Source organism: Gigantopelta aegis, chromosome 3 (assembly GCF_016097555.1).
Source record: "Gigantopelta aegis isolate Gae_Host chromosome 3, Gae_host_genome, whole genome shotgun sequence".
NCBI classification, from domain to species: Eukaryota; Metazoa; Mollusca; class Gastropoda; order Neomphalida; family Peltospiridae; genus Gigantopelta; species Gigantopelta aegis.
Window position 1 is genome coordinate 17,295,256 of NC_054701.1, and position 21,826 is coordinate 17,317,081.

The 21,826-nt window shown below is 40.2% G+C and overlaps 1 protein-coding gene across 2 annotated transcripts in view; it reads left to right on the forward strand.

Annotated features, from left to right (window-relative positions):
• Positions 1 to 634: 634 nt before the first annotated feature.
• The window catches only part of LOC121367618, a 214,510-nt gene continuing 193,318 nt past the window's right edge, over positions 635 to 21,826 (forward strand). Inside the window, exon 1 of one of the 2 annotated variants that reach the window (XM_041491903.1) lies at positions 635 to 911. In XM_041491903.1, the coding sequence (XP_041347837.1) occupies positions 828 to 911 (84 nt within the window). In that variant the 5' untranslated portion in view covers positions 635 to 827. The remainder of the gene's footprint in view (positions 912 to 21,826) is intronic. The other variant, XM_041491904.1, reaches the window with a different exon arrangement.

The window sequence follows — 21,826 nt, forward strand, 5'->3', positions numbered from 1 at the left end:
TTGAGCTCTTAACTTTAGGGGTGGGGTGGGGGGGGGGGGGCACGAAGGGCCATGGTCCCCCAATCAAATTTTTTTTTTTTTTTTTTACACTGTATTAAATTTTATAAAATCATACATGCATAGTGTATTACTATTTGCCACCCCACCCCCAATGGTGGGTTGCTCCCCCCCCCCCCCCCATTCAGATTGTAGTCTTTATTTAATAACCGCAGGTGAAATCCAATTTTCCTCACACCGTCAGTGAATCGAGTAATACACTGTTAGGGTATAGTAGTGACTCTTGAGTGCTACCTAGCGCAACTTTGGCGGATCCAGGATTTTGTAAAGTGGGGATCACAGAATTCTAAAAAGGGCAAATAAGCCGACTTCCCATAGGCAGATTTGTAGGCCTACAAAGTGGATTCAGAAGCATTCTCCTCGAGAAATTTTGAAATAAAAATGCTCCGAGACACGTTGAGTGTTATATAGGCTATAGTGGTATAGTGGATCTCCCAACAACAATGTATGTAGTCATTCGGTTTACCGTGAAGTTCGCGAACCAGGGCCCATATTTTCGAAGCTATCTTAGCCTACGAAATAGTGAAATCATCGTAAGCTATGACGTCACTATGGCGTGCGCTGTAGTGACGTCACAACCTACGACGGTTTTATGATTTCGTAGCGCTAAGATGGCTTCGAAAATAGGGCCCCAGTCTTTCAAGCATTCTCCCACTCTGTCTCGCTGAACGCAGTCCTGTATAGCAACATGACGTAAGCGGTTTGTTTGATAATCCAAACAACAAAATCGTCAACGATCCAACGGGTGATAAGCCTACCAGGTGTCAAATATGTGTTCAGTAGTGAAACGCGAGTTTAAACTCGCTAATGTTTGGCTTAATTACAGCAAACCCGAGGCATTTTACACGTCACAGGTAAAACGTAGACGTTATTATTTTTACAATAGGCCTTTAGGCTTAGCCGATATTAATTTGAGTCACCAGGAAGTTTTAAAAGGAGTTCAAATCGTTCTTGGTCGGAACATTTTTCGAAAAGGATTGTGTGTGTGTGTGTGTGTGTGTGTGTGTGTGTGTGTGTCTGTGTGTGTGTGTGTGTAATATGTACGTGTACGTGTGTGTGTGTGTGTGTGTGTGTGTGTGTACCTACGGGTGTGTGCATATGTATATCTGACTGTACACGTATACATGACGTATGTCTTTGTTCCCTAGTATAATTATATATAATATGAGAATTTACGAAGCCCGGTTTTCTTAAATGCAGGTGTTTAAGCATTGTAAATGGTTGTAGTTACAGGCGTGTAAGACATAAATGCAGGTGTTTAAGCATTGTAAATGGTTGTAGTTACAGGCGTGTAAGACTTAAATGCAGGTGTTTAAGCATTGTTAATGGTTGTAGTTACAGGCGTGTAAGACTTAAATGCAGGTGTTTAAGCATTGTAAATGGTTGTAGTTACAGGCGTGTAAGACTTAAATGCAGGTGTTTAAGCATTGTAAATGGTTGTAGTTACAGGCGTGTAAGACTTAAATGCAGGTGTTTAAGCATTGTAAATGGTTGTAGTTACAGGCGTGTAAGACATAAACAGGTGTTTAAGCATTGTAAATGGTTGTAGTTACAGGCGTGTGAGACTTAAATGCAGGTGTTTAAGCATTGTAAATGGTTGTAGTTACAGGCGTGTAAGACTTAAACAGGCTTTGTAAATTCGGTCCATGTTTACGTAACTATAGAAGTATTGCCACCCCCACCCCTTAAAAAACCAGAGATAGTTAGACTCAGACACACACACACACACACACACACAGAGAGAGAGAGAGAGAGAGAGAGAGAGAGAGAGAGAGAGAGAGAGAGAGAGAGAGAGAGAGAGAGCCAGTGACAGAGAGAGGCAGAGCGAGAGGGGGGGGGGGATACATTGTCTATTTTATGTTAAGAGACGACAGAAAAATATATATAACGTTGTGGGGGAAGGAAAACGATGCGTGATTGGGGAAGGGGGGCAGGGCCAGTAAGTAAGAGAGCAATAAAACGAAAGCGATCACTAGGTCAGTTTGGTGTATTGAGGAAGTAATGTATAATGTATTGAACGGATTGATCAATACAGATATTGTCGAGCTACGTTCAGCCTACTTGAACACACACAGTATACGCTAAGGTCGACATGCTTGTCTTGGTAGTCAATATATACCGCGCTGTTGAAGGAAAGAAGGAAATGTTTTATTTAACGACGCACTTAACACATTTTGTGACCGGCCTCGGTGGCGTCGTGGTTAGGCCATCGGTCTACAGGCTGGTAGTCGAGGTATGGAATTTTTAATCCAGATACCGACTCCAAACCTTGAGTGAGTGCTCCGCAAGGCTCAATGGGTAGGTGTAAACCACTTACACCGACCAATGATCCATAACTGGTTCAACAAAGGCCATGGTTTGTGCTATCCTGCCTGTGGGAAGCGCAAATAAAAGATCCCTTGCTGCTAATCGGAAAAAGTAGCCCATGTAGTGGCGACAGCGGGTTTCCTCTCAAAATCTGTGTGGTCCTTAACCATATGTCTGATGCCATATAACCGTAAATAAAATGTGTTGAGTGCGTCGTTAAATAAAAGATTTTCTTTCTTTCAACACATTTTATTTACGGTTATATGGCGTCGGACATATGGTTAAGGACCACACACATATTGAGAGAGGAAACCCGCTGTCGCCACTTCATGGGCTACTTTTTTCTATTAGCAGCAAGGGATCTTTTATATGCACTATCCCACAGAATAACACATGCCACGGCCTTTGATACACCATAGCCCATATGGTCCCACCGACGTGGATCGATCCCAGACGAAGCGAGCGTTTTACCACTGGGCTACGTCCTTCCCCTGTCTGTGCAATGTTTGTAATAGTTAAAACTGAATTTTACCTCCAATACGTATTAAAGGCTCAGATTAGAAGTGATATTTGTTTCTTATATTATAATCTGCAAACATATATGTTAGAAACTGAGCAATTCTTTTAAACTTAAACTCATTATGGGACTGAGTATAATTGAAACCCCCCCCCACCCCTCAAAAAACAAAAAACACCAAAAAAAACCCAACCCCCCAAAAAACGGCAACAAAAAACCACAGTGACATAAAACAGTGAGATAAAATGAACTGCAATTTTGTGTTTAGCTTTATCACGTACTATTACATAAATACATTTTGGTTACGGTAGGGAACATGTAGTCTACTGTTATAGCCATACTGTGAGAATGCTTGTTAGTATTAAAAATCAGGAATTCTGGATATATCAGAAATACTCCCGCTACAGTTATTTCGTCAAGGATCCTTTATATGTGGCAGCCTACGACCTGGATAGCACATGCCACGGGTCGTGATATTCTGGAGAACGGTGTCAGCATTATGGGTAATACATACAACACCACATACATACATACAACCACGTGGACCCATCCATCCATCCATCATACATGTACGTGGTGCGGGATCGACCACGTAGCTTGTAGGCCCCATGTATATGTTTGAGTTAAACAGCGTCCTCTTTTTATGGATGTCTGGATAGCTCAGAATGTAAACACTAAGTCTGCAAGTTGCGAACGTTCGGTGCCACAGGTTCGAATCCCAGCAATGCACGAGACAATTTGTGAGGCCAGAAATTACCACATTATCCCCTGCGCCCGGTAACGTTAATATCTAGTATGCAATAGTCAAATACGACATACAATATATATGATATTTAAAATCAATGCATACATCCTTTGGAACATATATATATTTATATGCTATATATGTATACCGTTATGTATATTATAGTATAATATACCATACATACATACATATACTCATACACACGTGGTGTACATTTGATGACATTTAAAATAGTCACGGGCTAGAATAAGTATTCAACGTCTTTTTTCTTGTAGTGGCGGTTTCCCTGGCCGTTTTCATAATTTACGCCTATCGGTGGCAGCTACGTCCTGTTCGCATTCATAAGGGTCATGGTCGGTCTCGGAGGACAGTGCCGGCACTGGGTTCAAACTTGCTGGACACGAATCATGACGTACATCACCACGTGGACCTACCTCGCGCTCACTCTCCACATGGTGCTCGCCGCCAGTGTCGCCATTTGGTGTCATTGCCGAGCAAGGTCAAGGTTAGAACCAGAAAAATCGATTTCAAACGTAAACACTATTTCCAATCAAATCAAAATTAGCTCTCAAAGCATTTCACCCTTGTCAAAAGAATTGGACACTTGTGATTATAAGTCTACCACATGTACTAATTTAAAATAAGCTAATTAATTCTGAAAGACCGGATTTGAAAATGACAAATAATAATGACGTCCCCCGGCAACGTGACATTTCAGCATGTGCAAGACCCAGCCATAAAAATCAGGATGCAATGGTACCTTAAAATTTCATAACGTTATTTGGAACATAGTATTTGTTGATGCTATAAATGTCGGGCGTTGTCTATTTTAGTGTAATATACATAGAGTGCAACCAAACCTCGGCCACCCTGGTGTACAATTTGATGATTTAAATTTTCACGGGCTGAATACAGTGTTCGTCTTTGCTGACGTTTTAAAAAAACGCTAGGCCAGTACGTCTGTTTTACGTTACCCCGTGATTTACTGCGTCATCTAAACATATTTTAAGGCATTCTGGTCTGTGGACACTCCAACGTTGTCGTATACCCTTGCTGGACTGGATTCGGAATGACATCAAAATTGGCATCGTCCTGGGTATCGTTGTCTTCATTCTACCAACTCTGCAGTGTTTCCATTTTGCTTTATACAGGTTACGTCTGTACATCTACCAGAAAATCTACGGAGAGGACAAGAACTACGAAACATTTGTTGTGTCGGTTTCAGACGACGATTCTGAAATCTAAGAAGTTAAAGGGTTTAGGGTGTGTGTGCGTGTGTACGTGTGTGTGTGTGTTTAGCTGTATATATACGGAGAAATACACACACGTGTATAATGCGTGAATCCTTTGAGGGCAGATAGTTTGTTATACATTACTGATGTTCCTTACAATCTAGATCCTCTTTGCAAACATTCTTGCACACGCGCTTGCAAGTATGACAATATCAGCTATATGATATCATAGTATATTACTATGTTAATGTAAGTCTGGAGATGTTGGTAGATGACTCTGACCTGGTTGTTGACGTCTCACATTGCCAATAACTGTGAACAGAACAGTGCCTACTATACCCTAAACTAAGTGGGGTGGCAGTGCAGAAAAAATCAGGGCAAAAACTAAACCAGGCATCTTTTTTTGGTGGTTTCTGGGGTTGCAAGTAGTAAGGAGGCCTGTATGGGGCCATGACCTACTTTCCCGTGATCACGTGACCTTGGTAGGAGACAATGGGCTTTTGTGTAGGAAACAATGGCCTTTGTATAGGTGGGGTGCAGGTGTATGGCCTCGGTAGGAAACAATGGCCTTTGTATAGGAAACAATGGCCCTTGTATAGGTGGGGTGCAGGTGTATGGCCTCGGTAGGAAACAATGGCCTTTGTGTAGAAGACAATGGCACAATGGCCTTTGTATAGGAAACAATGACACAATGGCTTTTGTGTAGGAAACAATGGCATTTGTATAGGGAGGTGCAGGTGTCTGACCTGGGTAGGAAAACAATGGCCTTTGTGTAGGAAACAATGGTCTGGATGCAAGTGTGCGATCATGGTGTATTCAATTCAATGTATTGCATATTACCAAACAAACTGGTGTCAGCAAACAAATAAAAGCAAAAGAAAAACATACAGCACCATTAACAACAACAATTAATAATAACACTATGTACAGGCCAGGTGTAAGTGACGTTGGATTGGCTTCATTGTATAACGTCTATTGTGTTGTTTTTTTGTATTCACAGTGGACATACACGTGGATGTTTTTTCACAGTGTTTTATTCTAGGCACCCAAAATAATAGCCGTTAAAATATGTCTCGTGGGGAAGGACTGTACCTGTTTGCTGACTGTTTGGTCTAAAGTGAGGCTTTCATGTCGCCAGACAAAATGCGTGTGTGATGATTTTCATTCATTTGTATTTCTTTAGCACATTGTCGACGTTTTCTTTGTTGCCGTCATTCAGTCATTCATTCATTCGCTTTATAATAGAGGAGTACTTTATGAGACCTCTTCATCAGCCCTCATACAAAGGCATTTTATTACACCTCTCCGAGTGTTTATGAAACCAGGTGAACTGCAAAAGACATACCGACGCGTGCCCGTCTTAAGTAGCAGAATAAATTTGTTATGGTATGCCCACTGACCGTCAAAGTTTGTTTGTGTTTAGCGACATCACTAGAGGACATTGGTTTATGAATCATCGGTTATTGGATGAAAAACATAATTTTGACAGTTTTAGAGAGGAAACCCGCTACATTTTTTCCATGAGAAGCAAGTGATCTTTTATATACACAATCTCATACCCCTTATGGGGCCAGTATTTCATAATTAAACACAAACGTTTTGTGCATGCGTGCGTGCGAGCGTGCGTGCGTGCGTGCGTGCGTGCGTGCGTGTGTGAAACACTACAGCCCATTCCTATGAAGAAAGAACGCGTGACTGCAACTCAACGCTCCAACATAACCTATGCTCTTTTAACTACATTTTAAACACGAGTATTTCCCAAGAGTACAAGCCTTTATAGACAACCAGTGTATTATGTCTGGTATATCAAAGGCAGTGGTATGTGCTGTTCTGTACACACAACTCTTGATACTATAAAGTAGCGGCAGAAATATTAAATCACAAATCTAGTTATAGAGTAGAATACACAAAAAACAAACGCAATGGTTGAGAGAGAGAGAGAGAGAGGGAGAGAGAGAAAGGGGGGGGGAGAGGGAGGGAGAGAAAGGGAGGAGAGAGAGAGAGAGAGAGAGAGAGAGAGAGGGAGAGAGAGATGTCACACGTGATTAATCCATTAGTGTAAGTCGGCGACACGCGCGCCGCCATGGGTTTAACAAGTAGTACGTGTTAACCAAAGGGAAATAGCTGCATTTTTAAACAGAAAATTTCTCTAGAGTACTAGCCTTCGTACAGGGCTTTTTAATTACCAAATGGGTAAATACAGTGATCGATCTAGGATCGATCCCCGTCGATGGCCAAATAGGCTATAGCCAACCAGTGCATTATGTCTGGTATATCAAAGGCCGTGGTATGTGCTGTCCTGTACATACAACTCTTGCTACTATAAAGTAGCGGGGTAGACATATCCAATCACAAATCTAGTCATAGAGTAAAAAACACAAAAAAAACCGCAATGGTTTGGTTTTTTAAATTTTTTTATTTCTAAAGTAAAATCACTATAGACAACTACACATGCAATGGACACACATTGGGTTACATCGAGAGGCCTTAAGGGCGACATGTGAATAATATGAGTGTTCATTTCTCTTCATCTTCGTCGTCCTCCTCATCGTCGGTATCGTCGTCGTCTTGTTCGTCCAAATATTCGCCAATCCATGAACGATACTGATTTAATTTAGAACGAATCTGAGGTCTGAGATCTCTGTCTGGATTCACAAACTGAAGAATTTTCCTGGTGTTGGGGCCTTTGTCAAAGTAATGCATATAGGTCAGAAAGCGAGAGTACGTGTCTTTAAATAACTTCCATTGCAATGTCTTCATGTTTCTTTCGATGGCATCTTGGGACATGTTTTTTTCTTCGTAGCGTTTCCTCTTGCTTTGGAGATAATCACGATTGATGTCGAATTCACGTTCCACCATGAGACGAATGCCTTCGTTTTCCAGATCGGACGACGGCTCTTCATTTCCCTCCTCGCACGTTTTCACGTGTCGCTGCAAGTCACTCCCGTCTTTAAAGACCAGACCACACGTATCGCAAGACTGCATCCTCTTGACCTTTTTCAGATAGGGCTCTACCTCATCTTCTTCTTCTTCGTCGTCACTTTCGTAGGCGGGTATGCCTGGTAGTTTTCTCTTGAATGCGTTTCTTTGCATGATTTGCACGTAGAGCTCTTTTTTCGACGGTGGTTGAAACTCTTCTGAGACATTCGTCGTTACGCTCGTGCTTTTATACCATTCGGACGGCCCCGTCTCTAAACCATTAGGTTGAAGGCGCCAATGTTCGGGCGTGGTCGGTTTCAAGTCCACCAAGAGATGTCCGTAGGGCCTGTGGGTAGCTTCCTCAACCCGTTGCATGAAATGACCAGTATTTTCCGGATACATCTGCCGTGCCAAGGTTAGGACTTGCTGCTTGTCGATGGGGTTGTTGAACAGTGCCAGGTAATGACAGTTTCTTCTCTGTGTCGGGTCTTTGCTGTTATAAAGGTTCTGGTTGATGGCAATCACCGAGAGGTTTCTGTGATGACTTCCTTCTGTGAACAGGTCGGTGATACGAGAATCTTTTCCAGCTGTAGACATCAGGTCGTCCAACACGATGAGATTTCTGACTCTGGGATCCAAATAATGATCCTTTTCCAAATTCTCGGGTATGCCTTGAACAAATTTCACTCGAGCAACCATTTTGATCGTATCATAGAGAGGTTGCCATCGTTTGTAGAGCCAGATGATGCGCTGAGGAGGCGGCTGGATTTTACCATCCCTTAGCAGTTTGTACAACAAAAATGTCTTTCCACACGACGTGGGTCCCGACACGATCATGGTGAAGGGATGTAGCAATCTTAGGGGATGCTGCTGCTGTGGTGGTGGTGGTGGTGGTGGTGGTGGCGGCTGTTGTGGTGGTGGTGGTGGTGGCTGCTGTGGTGGTGGTGGCTGCTGTGGTGGTGGTGGTGGTGGTGGCTGCTGTGGTGGTGGTGGTGGTGGTGGTGGTGGTGGTAGACCTTTAGCATGTTTTTGTTGAAAATGTCTTAACATGGCGTCTCTCCGAGAGAATGTGAAACCACATTCTGAACATGTGCTCTGCATGACGACTCTAAATGAAATGACCATATCTGACCCACATAGTTCCTTTTATAGTTTATTTAGAAATGCTTCTGCAGTTTCGGGGCTTTCCAGCCCGTACCACTTTGTTGTTGTTGTTGTTGTTTCCGTTTCAGATCGGCTTTGGCTTGCTCTGCCACCTGTTGTGTTGGGGACACCATGACGACTTTGGGTGTCGGAGGCTTGTTCTGTTCCTCTTTTTCTTTTTTCCATGTAGGGTCATACAGTTCTAGACATCGATCTACACTGTACATCATCTGACTTTTTCCACCACGTTGCACTGGAAAATGAGGTTCAAGTTTACCTTCTGCCTGCAGTTTATAGAAACGGGTCCACTTATCCACGTCGGGTACATATAACTTGTACTGGTCTGACATGTTGCTCCTCTGAAGGTTCTACCTCAAATGACGAGTTTTCCAAAACTATTTTACTTATATACCTTATGACGCATAAAGATATGGTACAGGAATGTTTGAATGTGTGTGATACGTATAACCAGTGCCCCTCCTCCCAGGCACAAATCACATCGTGCGAGCTCCCAAAAAACATCGTTACCAACATATTACCCTTTACCAGTGTCACTACCATAGGGACTCGTCCAGAGACACACTCATGGGCTCAGGACATAACTAAAAAAAGCTGTGTTGCAGTCACGCGTTCTTTCTCCATAGCAATGGGCTGGGAGTGTTTCACACACACACACACACACACACACACACACACACACACACACACACACACACTAGTTACCACTTCGCGTTTGACCTAATTCAGTCAACACCAGCACACGCACACACACACACACACACACAAAAGTTTGTATTTAATTATGAAATACTGGCCCCATAAGGGGTATGAGATTGTATATATAAAATATCCCTTGCTACTCATGGAAAAAAATGTAGCGGGTTTCCTCTCTAAAACTGTCAAAATTATGTTTTTCATCCAATAACCGATGATTCATAAACCAATGTCCTCTAGTGATGTCGCTAAACACAAACAAACTTTGACGGTCAGTGGGCATACCATAACAAATTTATTCTGCTACTTAAGACGGGCACGCGTCGGTATGTCTTTTGCAGTTCACCTGGTTTCATAAACACTCGGAGAGGTGTAATAAAATGCCTTTGTATGAGGGCTGATGAAGAGGTCTCATAAAGTACTCCTCTATTATAAAGCGAATGAATGAATGGCTGAATGACGGCAACAAAGAAAACGTCGACAATGTGCTAAAGAAATACAAATGAATGAAAATCATCACACACGCATTTTGTCTGGCGACATGAAAGCCTCACTTTAGACCAAACAGTCAGCAAACAGGTACAGTCCTTCCCCACGAGACATATTTTAACGGCTATTATTTTGGGTGCCTAGAATAAAACACTGTGAAAAAACATCCACGTGTATGTCCACTGTGAATACAAAAAAACAACACAATAGACGTTATACAATGAAGCCAAATCCAACGTCACTTACACCTGGCCTGTACATAGTATTATTATTAATTGTTGTTGTTAATGGTGCTGTATGTTTTTCTTTTGCTTTTATTTGTTTGCTGACACCAGTTTGTTTGGTAATATGCAATACATTGAATTGAATACACCATGATCGCACACTTGCACCCAGACCATTGTTTCCTACACAAAGGCCATTGTTTTCCTACCCAGGTCAGACACCTGCACCTCCCTATACAAATGCCATTGTTTCCTACACAAAAGCCATTGTGTCATTGTTTCCTATACAAAGGCCATTGTGCCATTGTCTTCTACACAAAGGCCATTGTTTCCTACCGAGGCCATACACCTGCACCCCACCTATACAAAGACCATTGTTTCCTATACAAAGGCCATTGTTTCCTACCGAGGCCATACACCTGCACCCCACCTATACAAAGGCCATTGTTTCCTACACAAAAGCCCATTGTCTCCTACCAAGGTCACGTGATCACGGGAAAGTAGGTCATGGCCCCATACAGGCCTCCTTACTACTGTTGCAACTGTTCTCTTGCGCTGTCGTAACGTACAATCCTGAGCCCAAGTTCACAAAACGGCGTAAGCCTAGTTTTGCACGTAAACGTAAATCTACGACTAAACCACAATGTGTATTACTATTAACAGTATAACAAATATCATAAATCTACGACTAACCCACAATGTGTATTATTGTTAACAGTACAACAAATATCGTAAATCTATGACTAAACCACAATGTGTATTACTGTTAACAGTACAACAAATATATTTTGAAGTAAACATAATTAATTTTATTTTGTCCTTACAGCGCTCCATCTTCCGTAATGATGTAATGTTCTGCCGTAGATAGATGCCAAACACATGTAAACATACAACGGGTATAACTGCTAATCACAGACGTAAACTTACGAGGGAGGGACGTAGCCCAGTGATTCCTATCGGTGGTCCCATTGGGCTAGTTCTCGTTCCAGCCAGTGCAGAACGACTGGTATAGCAAAGGTCATAATATATGACATCCAATACCCGATGATTAATAAACCGGTGTGCTCTGGTGGTGCCGTTAAACAAAGTAAACTTTAACCTTTAAAACTACAATGTTTTGTGAAATTGGCACCATGAGGGTGATGGTCGTCAATATGTAGGTGCGATAACATTATCGTGGTTTCCATGAGAGTGGCGAATACAATTATGTCAGCATTAATCTGTGATATTTATACATAGGCCTATATTTTATCTTAGAAGTGGTTTGCGTACTTTTTTAGCTACAGTATTGTTGTTGAACTATGTTTTTGTTTATTTAATCTGTACATAAGGTGAGACGCAAATAAAGAATTTGTCTTTTTATCTTAGAAGTGATTTGTGTACTTTTTTAGCTATTGTGTGGGAGACCGAATGTGTGTTACGAATACCATTGTATATGTTTTTGTACATACCATTATTATATGTTTTTGTGTGTTGCCAAGGATGGCAACCTTTTAAGTCGGGAAGTGTGTAGGATAGTGAAATATATATAGTGTATAATTTCTTATATCTTGAAGGTCAGGATTAGCCTGCTTCATATGGTGGTGGAAATGCACCATGATTGTTTCATTTACTGCATGTATATTTCCTCCCTTTCTATAAAAAGAACACAACCAACCACTCTCTAAGGGCTTACATTATTATATGTTTGGAAGACTGGTGCCAGTGGGCAGAGCGTTCATGATAATGTGACAGACCAAATTATGTAAAATCAACTGAATAACAAAATCTACCCTAAAATACCTATCAAACGTTTTGGGGGCCTTTTCTGTAGATTTGGCACTAGACTATATGGTAAATAAAGGTAGGAGAATAATTTACCAAGACAGGCATGTCGACCGCAGCGTATATTGTGCAGGGGCGGCACAGTGTAAAAATAGTGGTACGGCTCGAGGTTGCCAGACTATCCTTTCAAATTCACCTGTGATGGACATTTCCACAGATACAACAAATATAACCCACAAAACAAAACAAAAAGTGGTGCGGCCATGCCGTACCTAGTCCGGAGGGACGTAGAATGTGATGTTCTTTCTACGTCCGGATCTTGTTACATAGGGGCCGTTCAAACATTACGTAACGCTATTTGTGTCAAAATTAGACACCTACCCCCTCCCCCCCCCCGTACGCTTCGTAACGCTAGACCATACACCCCTCAAAACAAAAAAACAAAAAAAACGTAAGACGCTTGCCGACGACCCCGCCGCCCCCCCCCCCCCCCCCCCCCCCCCCCCATTCACAAACAAGTCATGCGATGGGTCTAATATAATTTTAACGTACAGTTTTGCCATTTGGGAAAGCGCAGATACGCATTTCAACTCGATTTATTATCCTTATATATTCTATGTAGGGCCTATACACCTAGCTATAAATATCGTCAACGTCCCTAACTGAGCTTCCAACTCCGTCCAGTTTGTTTTCTCGTGCACGGTTCGCGCAATCAACATCCGATTTGTTGTCTGCTTGTCGTTGAAGTTTTTCTTCACAGTTCGTGAACATTTTCATTAACAATAAAGTTCAGACAAGTAAGTATCTCAATACAAAACTTTACAAACCCATAAAACCATTGATTTTACTAAGTTGTTTTTGTTTATTCCTTAAAAGTACCGATATCGGGTCCACATGACTCGTAGAAATTGTCTTAAAATGGAGGATGATGAATTAACATTCGGTGCGTGTCAAATGACCTCACATGTGCCAGATCAACAAGGCCAAATCATTTAATCTTTTATGATTTTTAAGCCGCCTGTTGTTATAATTTGTTTTCAATTATTATATGGGCAAAAACGTCGACATTATTAATTTTTGACGAGAGAAATGTTGAAAAACGTACTTCTCAGAAATTATTCCAAATTATGTTCATTTAGTTGTGTATGCAATAAAGGTCTTTTATCAAACATTGTGAGATACCAAATATATATTATGGTTATTTAAGTGAAGGGGACATTTTTTAGAGCAAAATACGTTACTTTTAATACAATCTCCATTGTTTGGCAATGTATAATAACAGGTTCTGTTTTCCCAATATATTTAGCAACAGTATGATATTCTTAAATCACATTTGGCGTATTTACATCGGGATATTGCAACAAGTTGAATATTTAACGTTATTATTCAAAGTTGTTTGTGTTTCGTTTTCGGGTAGTTTTTTTTTCTTCACATTTCAGGTTTATACTTTCAACTCTTGTATATTTATAGCAAACCAAGGTATACATTTTATTTCAGAAACAGCGACATTGTCTTGGTGGAATTAGGTTCTGGGTGACTTGGGTGTCTTTTTAGGCACGTTTATACACGTACTGAAACTAATCTAGTGCAACCTCATTGATGTGTGCCTGTTATAAAACAAAATATATATAAAACAAACACAAATGCAGAAAGTAACGTATTTTGTTTCCAATTGTAAATCATTATCTACATAATTTCATTTAACTCATATGATAATTACAATAACAATATTTAAATAGCTATGACTACTAGCGAAAGGTAATTTTTAAAATGTTCATTGTCATTCAATTTCGCTTGTTCTAGTTGATTTAAAATTGGTTGTTGGCATAAATTAGGAATAAATTAAATTTTTGGGGCCAAAACAAACAAAACTGTACTCATCCGCTTTTGGAATGTCTGTGAATACTGGCATAGATTGGTACCATTGTTATGTGCCTTTTGACGGCCTTCTACTCATTATTTAAGTGATTTTTACTAATAGTAACGTTTTTTTTGTTGTGTGTAACGGATTTGGTGCAACGGATTCTGTGCATGGCACCTTTATTCTCATGTAACTCAGCGAATGTTTTACGGATCGCGGTCTATTTTGTTTTGGTCGGGAGAATGCCACAGGCCACAATTAATTACGCGATATGTTTCTATATAGCCTTAGTGGCTATAACATTTTTATTAATATCAGCAAGCCCATGGATTTTGGTATGTACCTTTGCCTGTCTGGGGGACACATACCCTGAAAAGGACAACCCCTGTTGTCCATCTCTTTCTCCCAGGATATTGGTTTAAACAAACACACCCACTAAACCTGGCCGAAGTACATCCATTTTACACAAAAAGCACTACTTTTGCATGGGCCAGAATTTCCACAAACAAGTCTTCAAAGTCAACAAGTTACACATGTTTACAAACTACATGCTCTCCCCTGTCAACTTCAATCAAATAGTTGCCACTTCATAATTGTCTGTCATCAAATAATCACAGTCAAACAACAGACTACTTACGCGAACAATTTTCCGGATTTCCGGATTCCAGACAACCAAATGGGAAGATAACTGTAATTTGAGGCCAGAAGACCGCCGCTTCAATTTAGTGCAGTCGAAGTTGAGATACTGCGTCACACGTCAAATTTTTTTAAATCGTGTCGGCGACATCGAAAACATTACGTTTTTCTGACCTTTGACGGGTCAGAACTTCAAAAATATTTGTTGTACCTATGATAACCATAGATCTTCTGAATAGTCTGTATGTTTTCTACAAAAGCACCGCGAAAATATAAATCATTACGTCAGTGTGTTCGAGAGAAATGTTGCCGAATCGTATTTTTCGACGAAAGTTAACAATGTCGGCGTTTTTGCCCATATTCGATCTGCGAAAGGTATGCTACATTTTTGTGCCTCTACTGTAATAATCCATTCATAACATTATTATTAACAATTGTGAATAATTTTGAATGTATAAATTGTATTAATTAAGAATCAGTTCTGTTATATCTTAACAAGAAATAACTAACTCGTAGGGTTTCAACATGGCGCTTTTACTAACTGCAACACGAGGAACATTTTACAAACACTTCCGGTGCTGTTAAACACCGGCTTCGCTGGTCTCACACCATAAGTTTGTTATTTAACATCTGTCAATATATTACACTCCTCCCCTTCTTAAGGATGTAAACAGTTTATGAACACCAAAAATGTCACCATAATAACTGTAATGTCTGTTAACCAATCCTTGACCTAAGGATCTACCAATTAACTGAATTTTAGCTTTTAAAACTTAAAGCTTATAATAACTTTATTCACTACTTTAAAAGTTCAGTCTAACCACTGATGCATTCAAAGAATAAAATCATTTAAAGAAAACGGTAATACTTTAACGAATCTACTTAAGTTTGAACAATAAACTTTAAAGTTCACATCCGTGATTTCACAGATCCAGAATCTTTGGTCTTCTATGCTCACGCTGTGGATATCGCCTGGGTGGAGTATCCCTCACCTGGGCGTCACTGGTTCTGGGTGTCGAACCAGTTGCCATCTCCTGGTTGCTCGAAGACAATGATGAAGATAAGTTACAATCTCTGGGAACCGGTATACCAACATCATAATATTGTCCCGATTGTCGCACAGTTTCTACCATCTCTTTTGATTCGGAGTCTGAATCAATGGTCTCCCTATTGACCAAGGCTGAAGGTAGTAAGTGGTCAATATGCACATAACGAACACGACCACCTGCTCTTACTAGGTATGTTCTGGAACCAAATTTCTTGACTACAACAGCTGGTATCCACCTCTCCTTGCCCTCTCTGAAATTTTTCACTCGCACAAATTGTCCTTCTTGGAATTCACGAAGTTTCACATGGCTTTCATCATGGTTTTTCACTTGTAATTCTTGTTTAGCATGAACAATCTTTTCAGTATCTGGTTTAATCAAACTGAAACGAGTGCGAAGTTGTCTCTTGAGAAACAGTTCTGCTGGTGGTCGACCTGTCACACTATGTGGTGTTGATCGATACATCAACAAAAAATTATCCAGTCGATGCTGTAGACTAATTCTGTAATCTCGATTTGTTGCTTGTAACACTTGTTTGACAAGCGCTTGTTTCACAATCTGAACCGAACGTTCTGCTGCTCCATTCGAAGCTGGGTGATATGGTGGTGTACGAATGTGACGTATGCCATTTTTCTGCATAAAGTCATCAAATTCTACACTTGTAAACTGAGGACCATTATCCGATACCAGATCTTCAGGTATGCCATAGGATGCAAACAATGTTCGTAAAGTTTCAATCGTTTTTGTCGAGGTCGTCGTTGTCATTTGGAATACTTCCAACCATTTCGAGTGACTGTCTACCACTATCAGATAGTTCTGTTTTTTGTATTCTGCATAGTCTATATGCACTCTCTGCCAGACGCGTTTCGGCCAATTCCATGGTCGCAAAGGTGCCAAAGGAGGCATTTTTCGCACTGATAAACATACTGTGCAACCTCTCACTTTTGATTCAATGTTCTGATCCAGTCCAGGCCACCAGAGATAGCTTCTTGCTAACATTTTCATTCGGCACATGCCTGGATGCATTTCATGGAGGTCATCCAAAAGTCGCTCACGATATTTTGGCGGAATAATCACTCTCATTCCCCACAATACACAACCTTGTTCATTCGACAGTTCATTTTTTCTAATGAAATACGGCTGTAAACCTTTATCCGAAATGAATGCTGGCCAACCATTCATTGTATATGTCCAAACCCGTGATAGTATTGGATCTTTCCTGGTTGCCTCACTGATATCCTGTGCGGTTATCGGTAACTCATCCAAGTAGGTAAAGTAAAAGATGTCTGCCTCACCTTCCTCCGAAGTACTCATTGGATATCGAGAAAGTGCATCTGCATTGCCGTGGTCTACCGACTTCCTATAAACGATTTTGTATTGGTATGCTGACAATAGTAATGCCCAGCGCTGCAGTCGGGCTGCTGCTAGTGTTGGGACTGCTGAATGCGGACCCAGTATGGTTGTCAGAGGTTTATGATCTGTCTCTAGAGTGAATGGTTTCCCATATAAGTACTGATGGAATTTTTTCACTCCGAAAATTATTGAAAGCGCTTCTTTCTCCAACTGTGAATAATTCTTTTCACTACTACTCAAAGTTCTCGATGCAAACGCAATCGGTCTTTCTTGGCCGTCTTCATCTAGGTGCGTAAGATGATGTGTCACAAGCCAGTTTTATCTCCTTGTTCGAGTCGTAATGTACCAACAACTGACTTTGTATCAGTTTCGTTTTACATTCTCGGAATGCTTCTTCACATGCTTTAGACCATTTCCACGGTACGTTTTTTTCTCAACAGTTCATGCATTGGCTGCAGCGTGGTTGAAAGGTCGGTCACAAACTTCCCATAGTAGTTGATCAAGCCCAAAAAGGATTTCAACTCTGTTACGTTGGTTGGAGCAGGTGCATTTTCAATTGCTGACACTTTGTCTGCAAGTGGATGAATTCCCTCATGATCCACCACATGCCCTAAGTATGTAACACTTGGCTTCATGAACACACACTTCGACAGCTTTAAGCGAACGCCGTGTTGTTCCAACCGCTCTAACACCTTACTCAAGAGTTCTCTATGTTCCAACCGTGTTGCCGTAGACAGCAAAATGTCATCCAGTCGACATTTCACATGATCCAACCCTTGAAGTATCTGCTCTAACACAGACTGAAAGATAGCTGGTGCAGACGACACGCCAAATGCCAGCCTGTTGAAACAATACAAACCACGATGAGTATTTATAGTCAACAATCCTTTTGACTTTTCATCCAATTCTAATTGTTGATATGCACTGGTCAAGTCCAACTTGCTGAACACCTTACCTCCTGCAAGTGTTGCAAAAATGTCCTCCGCACTTGGAAGTGGGTATTTCTGAATTTCAATGCATCTATTCACTGTGACTTTATAGTCCCCACAAATACGAATAGTTTTATCCGCTTTTGGCACAAGAACAATCCGTGTTGCCCACTTGCTGTAATCATCTTTGGTAACAATACCACTTTTTTCTAGTCGATCAAGTTCTTCTTCAACAACCTCTCTCAATGCATATGGCACTGTTCGGGCTTTGCAGTAAATCGGTTGAGTATTTTCCTGAAGTCTAATTCCTGCTCGAAAATGTTTAATAGTTCCAAATCCCTCCTGAAACACCGACGGATACTGATGAACTAGCTCGTCGATCAGTGTATCCTCTGCCACACTGACATTGAAGATATTTTTCCAGTTCAGTTTCAACTTATCCAACCAATTTCTTCCCAACAGTACAGGATTATCTCCCTTGACAACAATTACTGGCAAAGTAACTTCTTGTTGTTCATATTTCACTTTCGCATGAAACTGTCCCACTAATTGAAGATATTCTCCTGAATATGTCTTCAACCGTACTGGTGCTTTTGCCAGTGGTATGTTTTTAAACTTTGTCTGGTACAACTTCTCTGGAATTACAGAAACAGCTGCTCCTGTATCGACTTCCATCACAACAGTTTCATCCGAAACTTGTACCTGAACTTTGTATGCTGATCCACTTGATCCAGCGGTGTAAACCGTCTGAAGACTAAACTCTTCCAGTTCTGCGTCGTCAGATTCCTCTGTAACATATTTTGTCGCCAAAGTTCTGGAATTTTTCTTTTTCGAACGACACATTTTAGCGATATGACCCTTTTTTAGACACGAAAAACATTCTTCATCCTTAAATCGGCACGAATGTGGTGCATGACTTCCTCCACAACGAAAACACGAAATTCCCTTTTTGCTGGAATTGTTTTTGTTTCGCCCCAAAGAATAAGAACTTTTTCTGTTGACCTGAGAAATCGCATTAACAGGTTGCTCTCTACCATTAAATGCAGGCTTCAAACCTATTTCGTGTGCATTTTTATCAGCCATTTCCATTGCCTGTGCAATTTCAGTTGCTTGTTCTAACGTCAAATTTGCTACTGTCAAAAGTTTTTTTTGCGTGGCCTCATTTCGCAAACCACCAACAAAACGATCTCTTAAAGCTCTTGTAAGAAAGTTTCCAAACTCACACGTGACAGCCAACTTTTTCAGTTCCATCAAAAAGCCAGAAACAGTTTCGCTTTCTCGCTGATTTCTGCGGTGAAATTTGACACTTTCAGCAATTACCAATGGTGCTGGAGTAAAATAGTTCGTCAACACGTCTATCAACTGACGGTACGTTTTTGTACCTGGCAATTCTGGGGATAACAGGTGCTTCAACAACCCGTATACTTCAGGACCCACGACGGTTAGAAATATCGGAACTTTCTTTCCATCCAGAATTTCGTTTGCTTCAAAATACTGTCCCAAACGCTCCACATAACATGTGAACGATTCCCTTGCCTCTACAAATTCTCCTATTTTACCAATTGTCGCCATTTGATCCACAATCCTCGTCGCCAGAATGTTATATCTTAACAAGAAATAACTAACTCGTAGGGTTTCAACATGGCGCTTTTACTAACTGCAACACGAGGAACTTTTAACAAACACCTCCGGTGCTGTTAAACACCGGCTTCGCTGGTCTCACACCACAGTTTGTTATTTAACATCTGTCAATATATTACAAGTTCATTAAAAAAGAGAGATAATTTACAAACTATTCACTGGTATGAACGTAATGGCTATCAGTATTGACATCAAGTGTGGGTAAAACACAGACCGGAACAGAACGCTTGACAAACTGAATTTTTTCTTTAAAATAAAACATTAAACAAAGTGTTCGTCAACTGTGCATAATTAAGAAACATTTTTTTTTTTCATTAGTGGCCTTTGTCGAACGGTTTAACAGAACTTTAAAACAAATGTTATCTGGTTTTGTTAATGAAAACCGTGATAATTGGGATGATCATATTCCATATGTTTTGATGGCTTATCGAGCATCGGTTCATAACAGTACTGGCTGTAGTCCCAATCTTCTTATGTTTGGACATGAAAAAACGTTTCCAATTGACTTGATGGTTGCAAATCCTCCAGATAAAGAAACTCAGCCATGTCAGGTTCAGTATGTGGCATGGTTGGAGAATAGTTTGAGAAACTCTTTCAAAGTTGCAAGAAAACACTTAGGTAAAATGCCCTCAGGCAAAAGTTAAATATTGAATGTGGGTTAAAACCACGAACGTTTGTTAAAAATAGTTTTGTTTGACGTTGGTATCCTCCTAAGGTAAATCAGAGTCTGGGTACGGGTTGGACAGGTCCCTATAAAGTGTTGGGTATGTTGAGCGATGCCACTGTTCAGGTTCAGAAAACACCGAAAAACAAACCAATCATGCTTCATGTTGATCATTTAAAATCGTATGAGTGGTTGGAGATTCCTTAAAGTTGTGTTGATCAGAATCCATCTGATGATTTGGAAGATGGGGTGTTGGATTCTTAGAGTCTGCAATTTCATATTGATGACTGTTTGGTTGAGCATGAGTTAGATGTTAAGTTAACTGATTCACGTGTTCTTGAAAAGGGATCTCGCTGTGTTCGTAGGATACGTATACCATCGAGATATTCACCTTGAATACAGTGTAGAATTTAGTATAAAAGAAGTTTGACTTGTATTGATAGTTAGAAGGGTTACGGATGTTAAAATATTATTATTAGGTTGTTTTTTTTTGTGGTTAAAAAAAAAAATAATAATAAAAAAAAAAAAAAAAAAAAAAATATATATATATATATATATATATATATATATATATATATATATATATATATATATATATATATATATATATACACGTGGTAAGGGAATAGTCGAGGTTGGTAATTCTTGAAGAGAGGTGTAGGGTAGTTTGTCTACCTTCCTTAAGATACATTCTAATTGGAAACAATGTGATTTCCATTGACCGTGAGCTGCGGTTTAACGCGCTACGCCATTCATACAGTGTGTAAAGCGGTTTTGCGTTTCATACTAGCATGAAACTCAAAAATGTTCACGTTCAATTCTTAAATGTTGTTTTATTTATTTGTTTGTTATTTTTTTCATAATTTTAAATTGATAAAATATAACAATAATAATAATAATAAGAGTGGTTGATTTGTTTTAATTGGGAAAGGAAGATATAAAATTTGTTGAAAATAAAATGAAATGCTAATATTTAGATGATTTAGTAATTTCAGCGATGGCTCAAGCTAATGATGTTGGTATGGAAGGACTGGGATTTGAAATGAGAGATGATCGAAGAGCGTTTCCTGAAGAGGACATGAGTTGTCCAGTCCCTGCTTGTAATAAGAAGGTGTATTCGACATACCGGTCATTCATGAGGCATTGCGCTATATATCATGTGTTCACTGTTCGTGTGTATAAATGCCATTTGTGTGGACGGAAACTGTTAAAAAAAGGCAAAGTTTAATGCCCACCTGTGCAAAGTACATCATTATGGACACATAGAAGCCTATGAGACCACGTCAAGGTCAATGCCAATTGAGGAAAGGAAATCAAAGTTCAAGGAACCAGGGGTTTTACTTCCGCCTAAGAGGGATACTTCCAGTTCGCAGAGACCTTAAATACATATGGTGTGTTTTTCAGAGTTAATGGACAATGGACTTGAATCGTTTTCATTTTGTTTTTATTTCCGCCTGAGAGAGAAGCTTCAATATTTTTTTAGTGACATTAAATTAACTTGTGTGTTTCTTCGGAACCAATGGGCAATGGACTTTATTCAGTTTCTCAAAGTGGTCGTGTTTGTTTGAATTTTGTGTGTGTATAT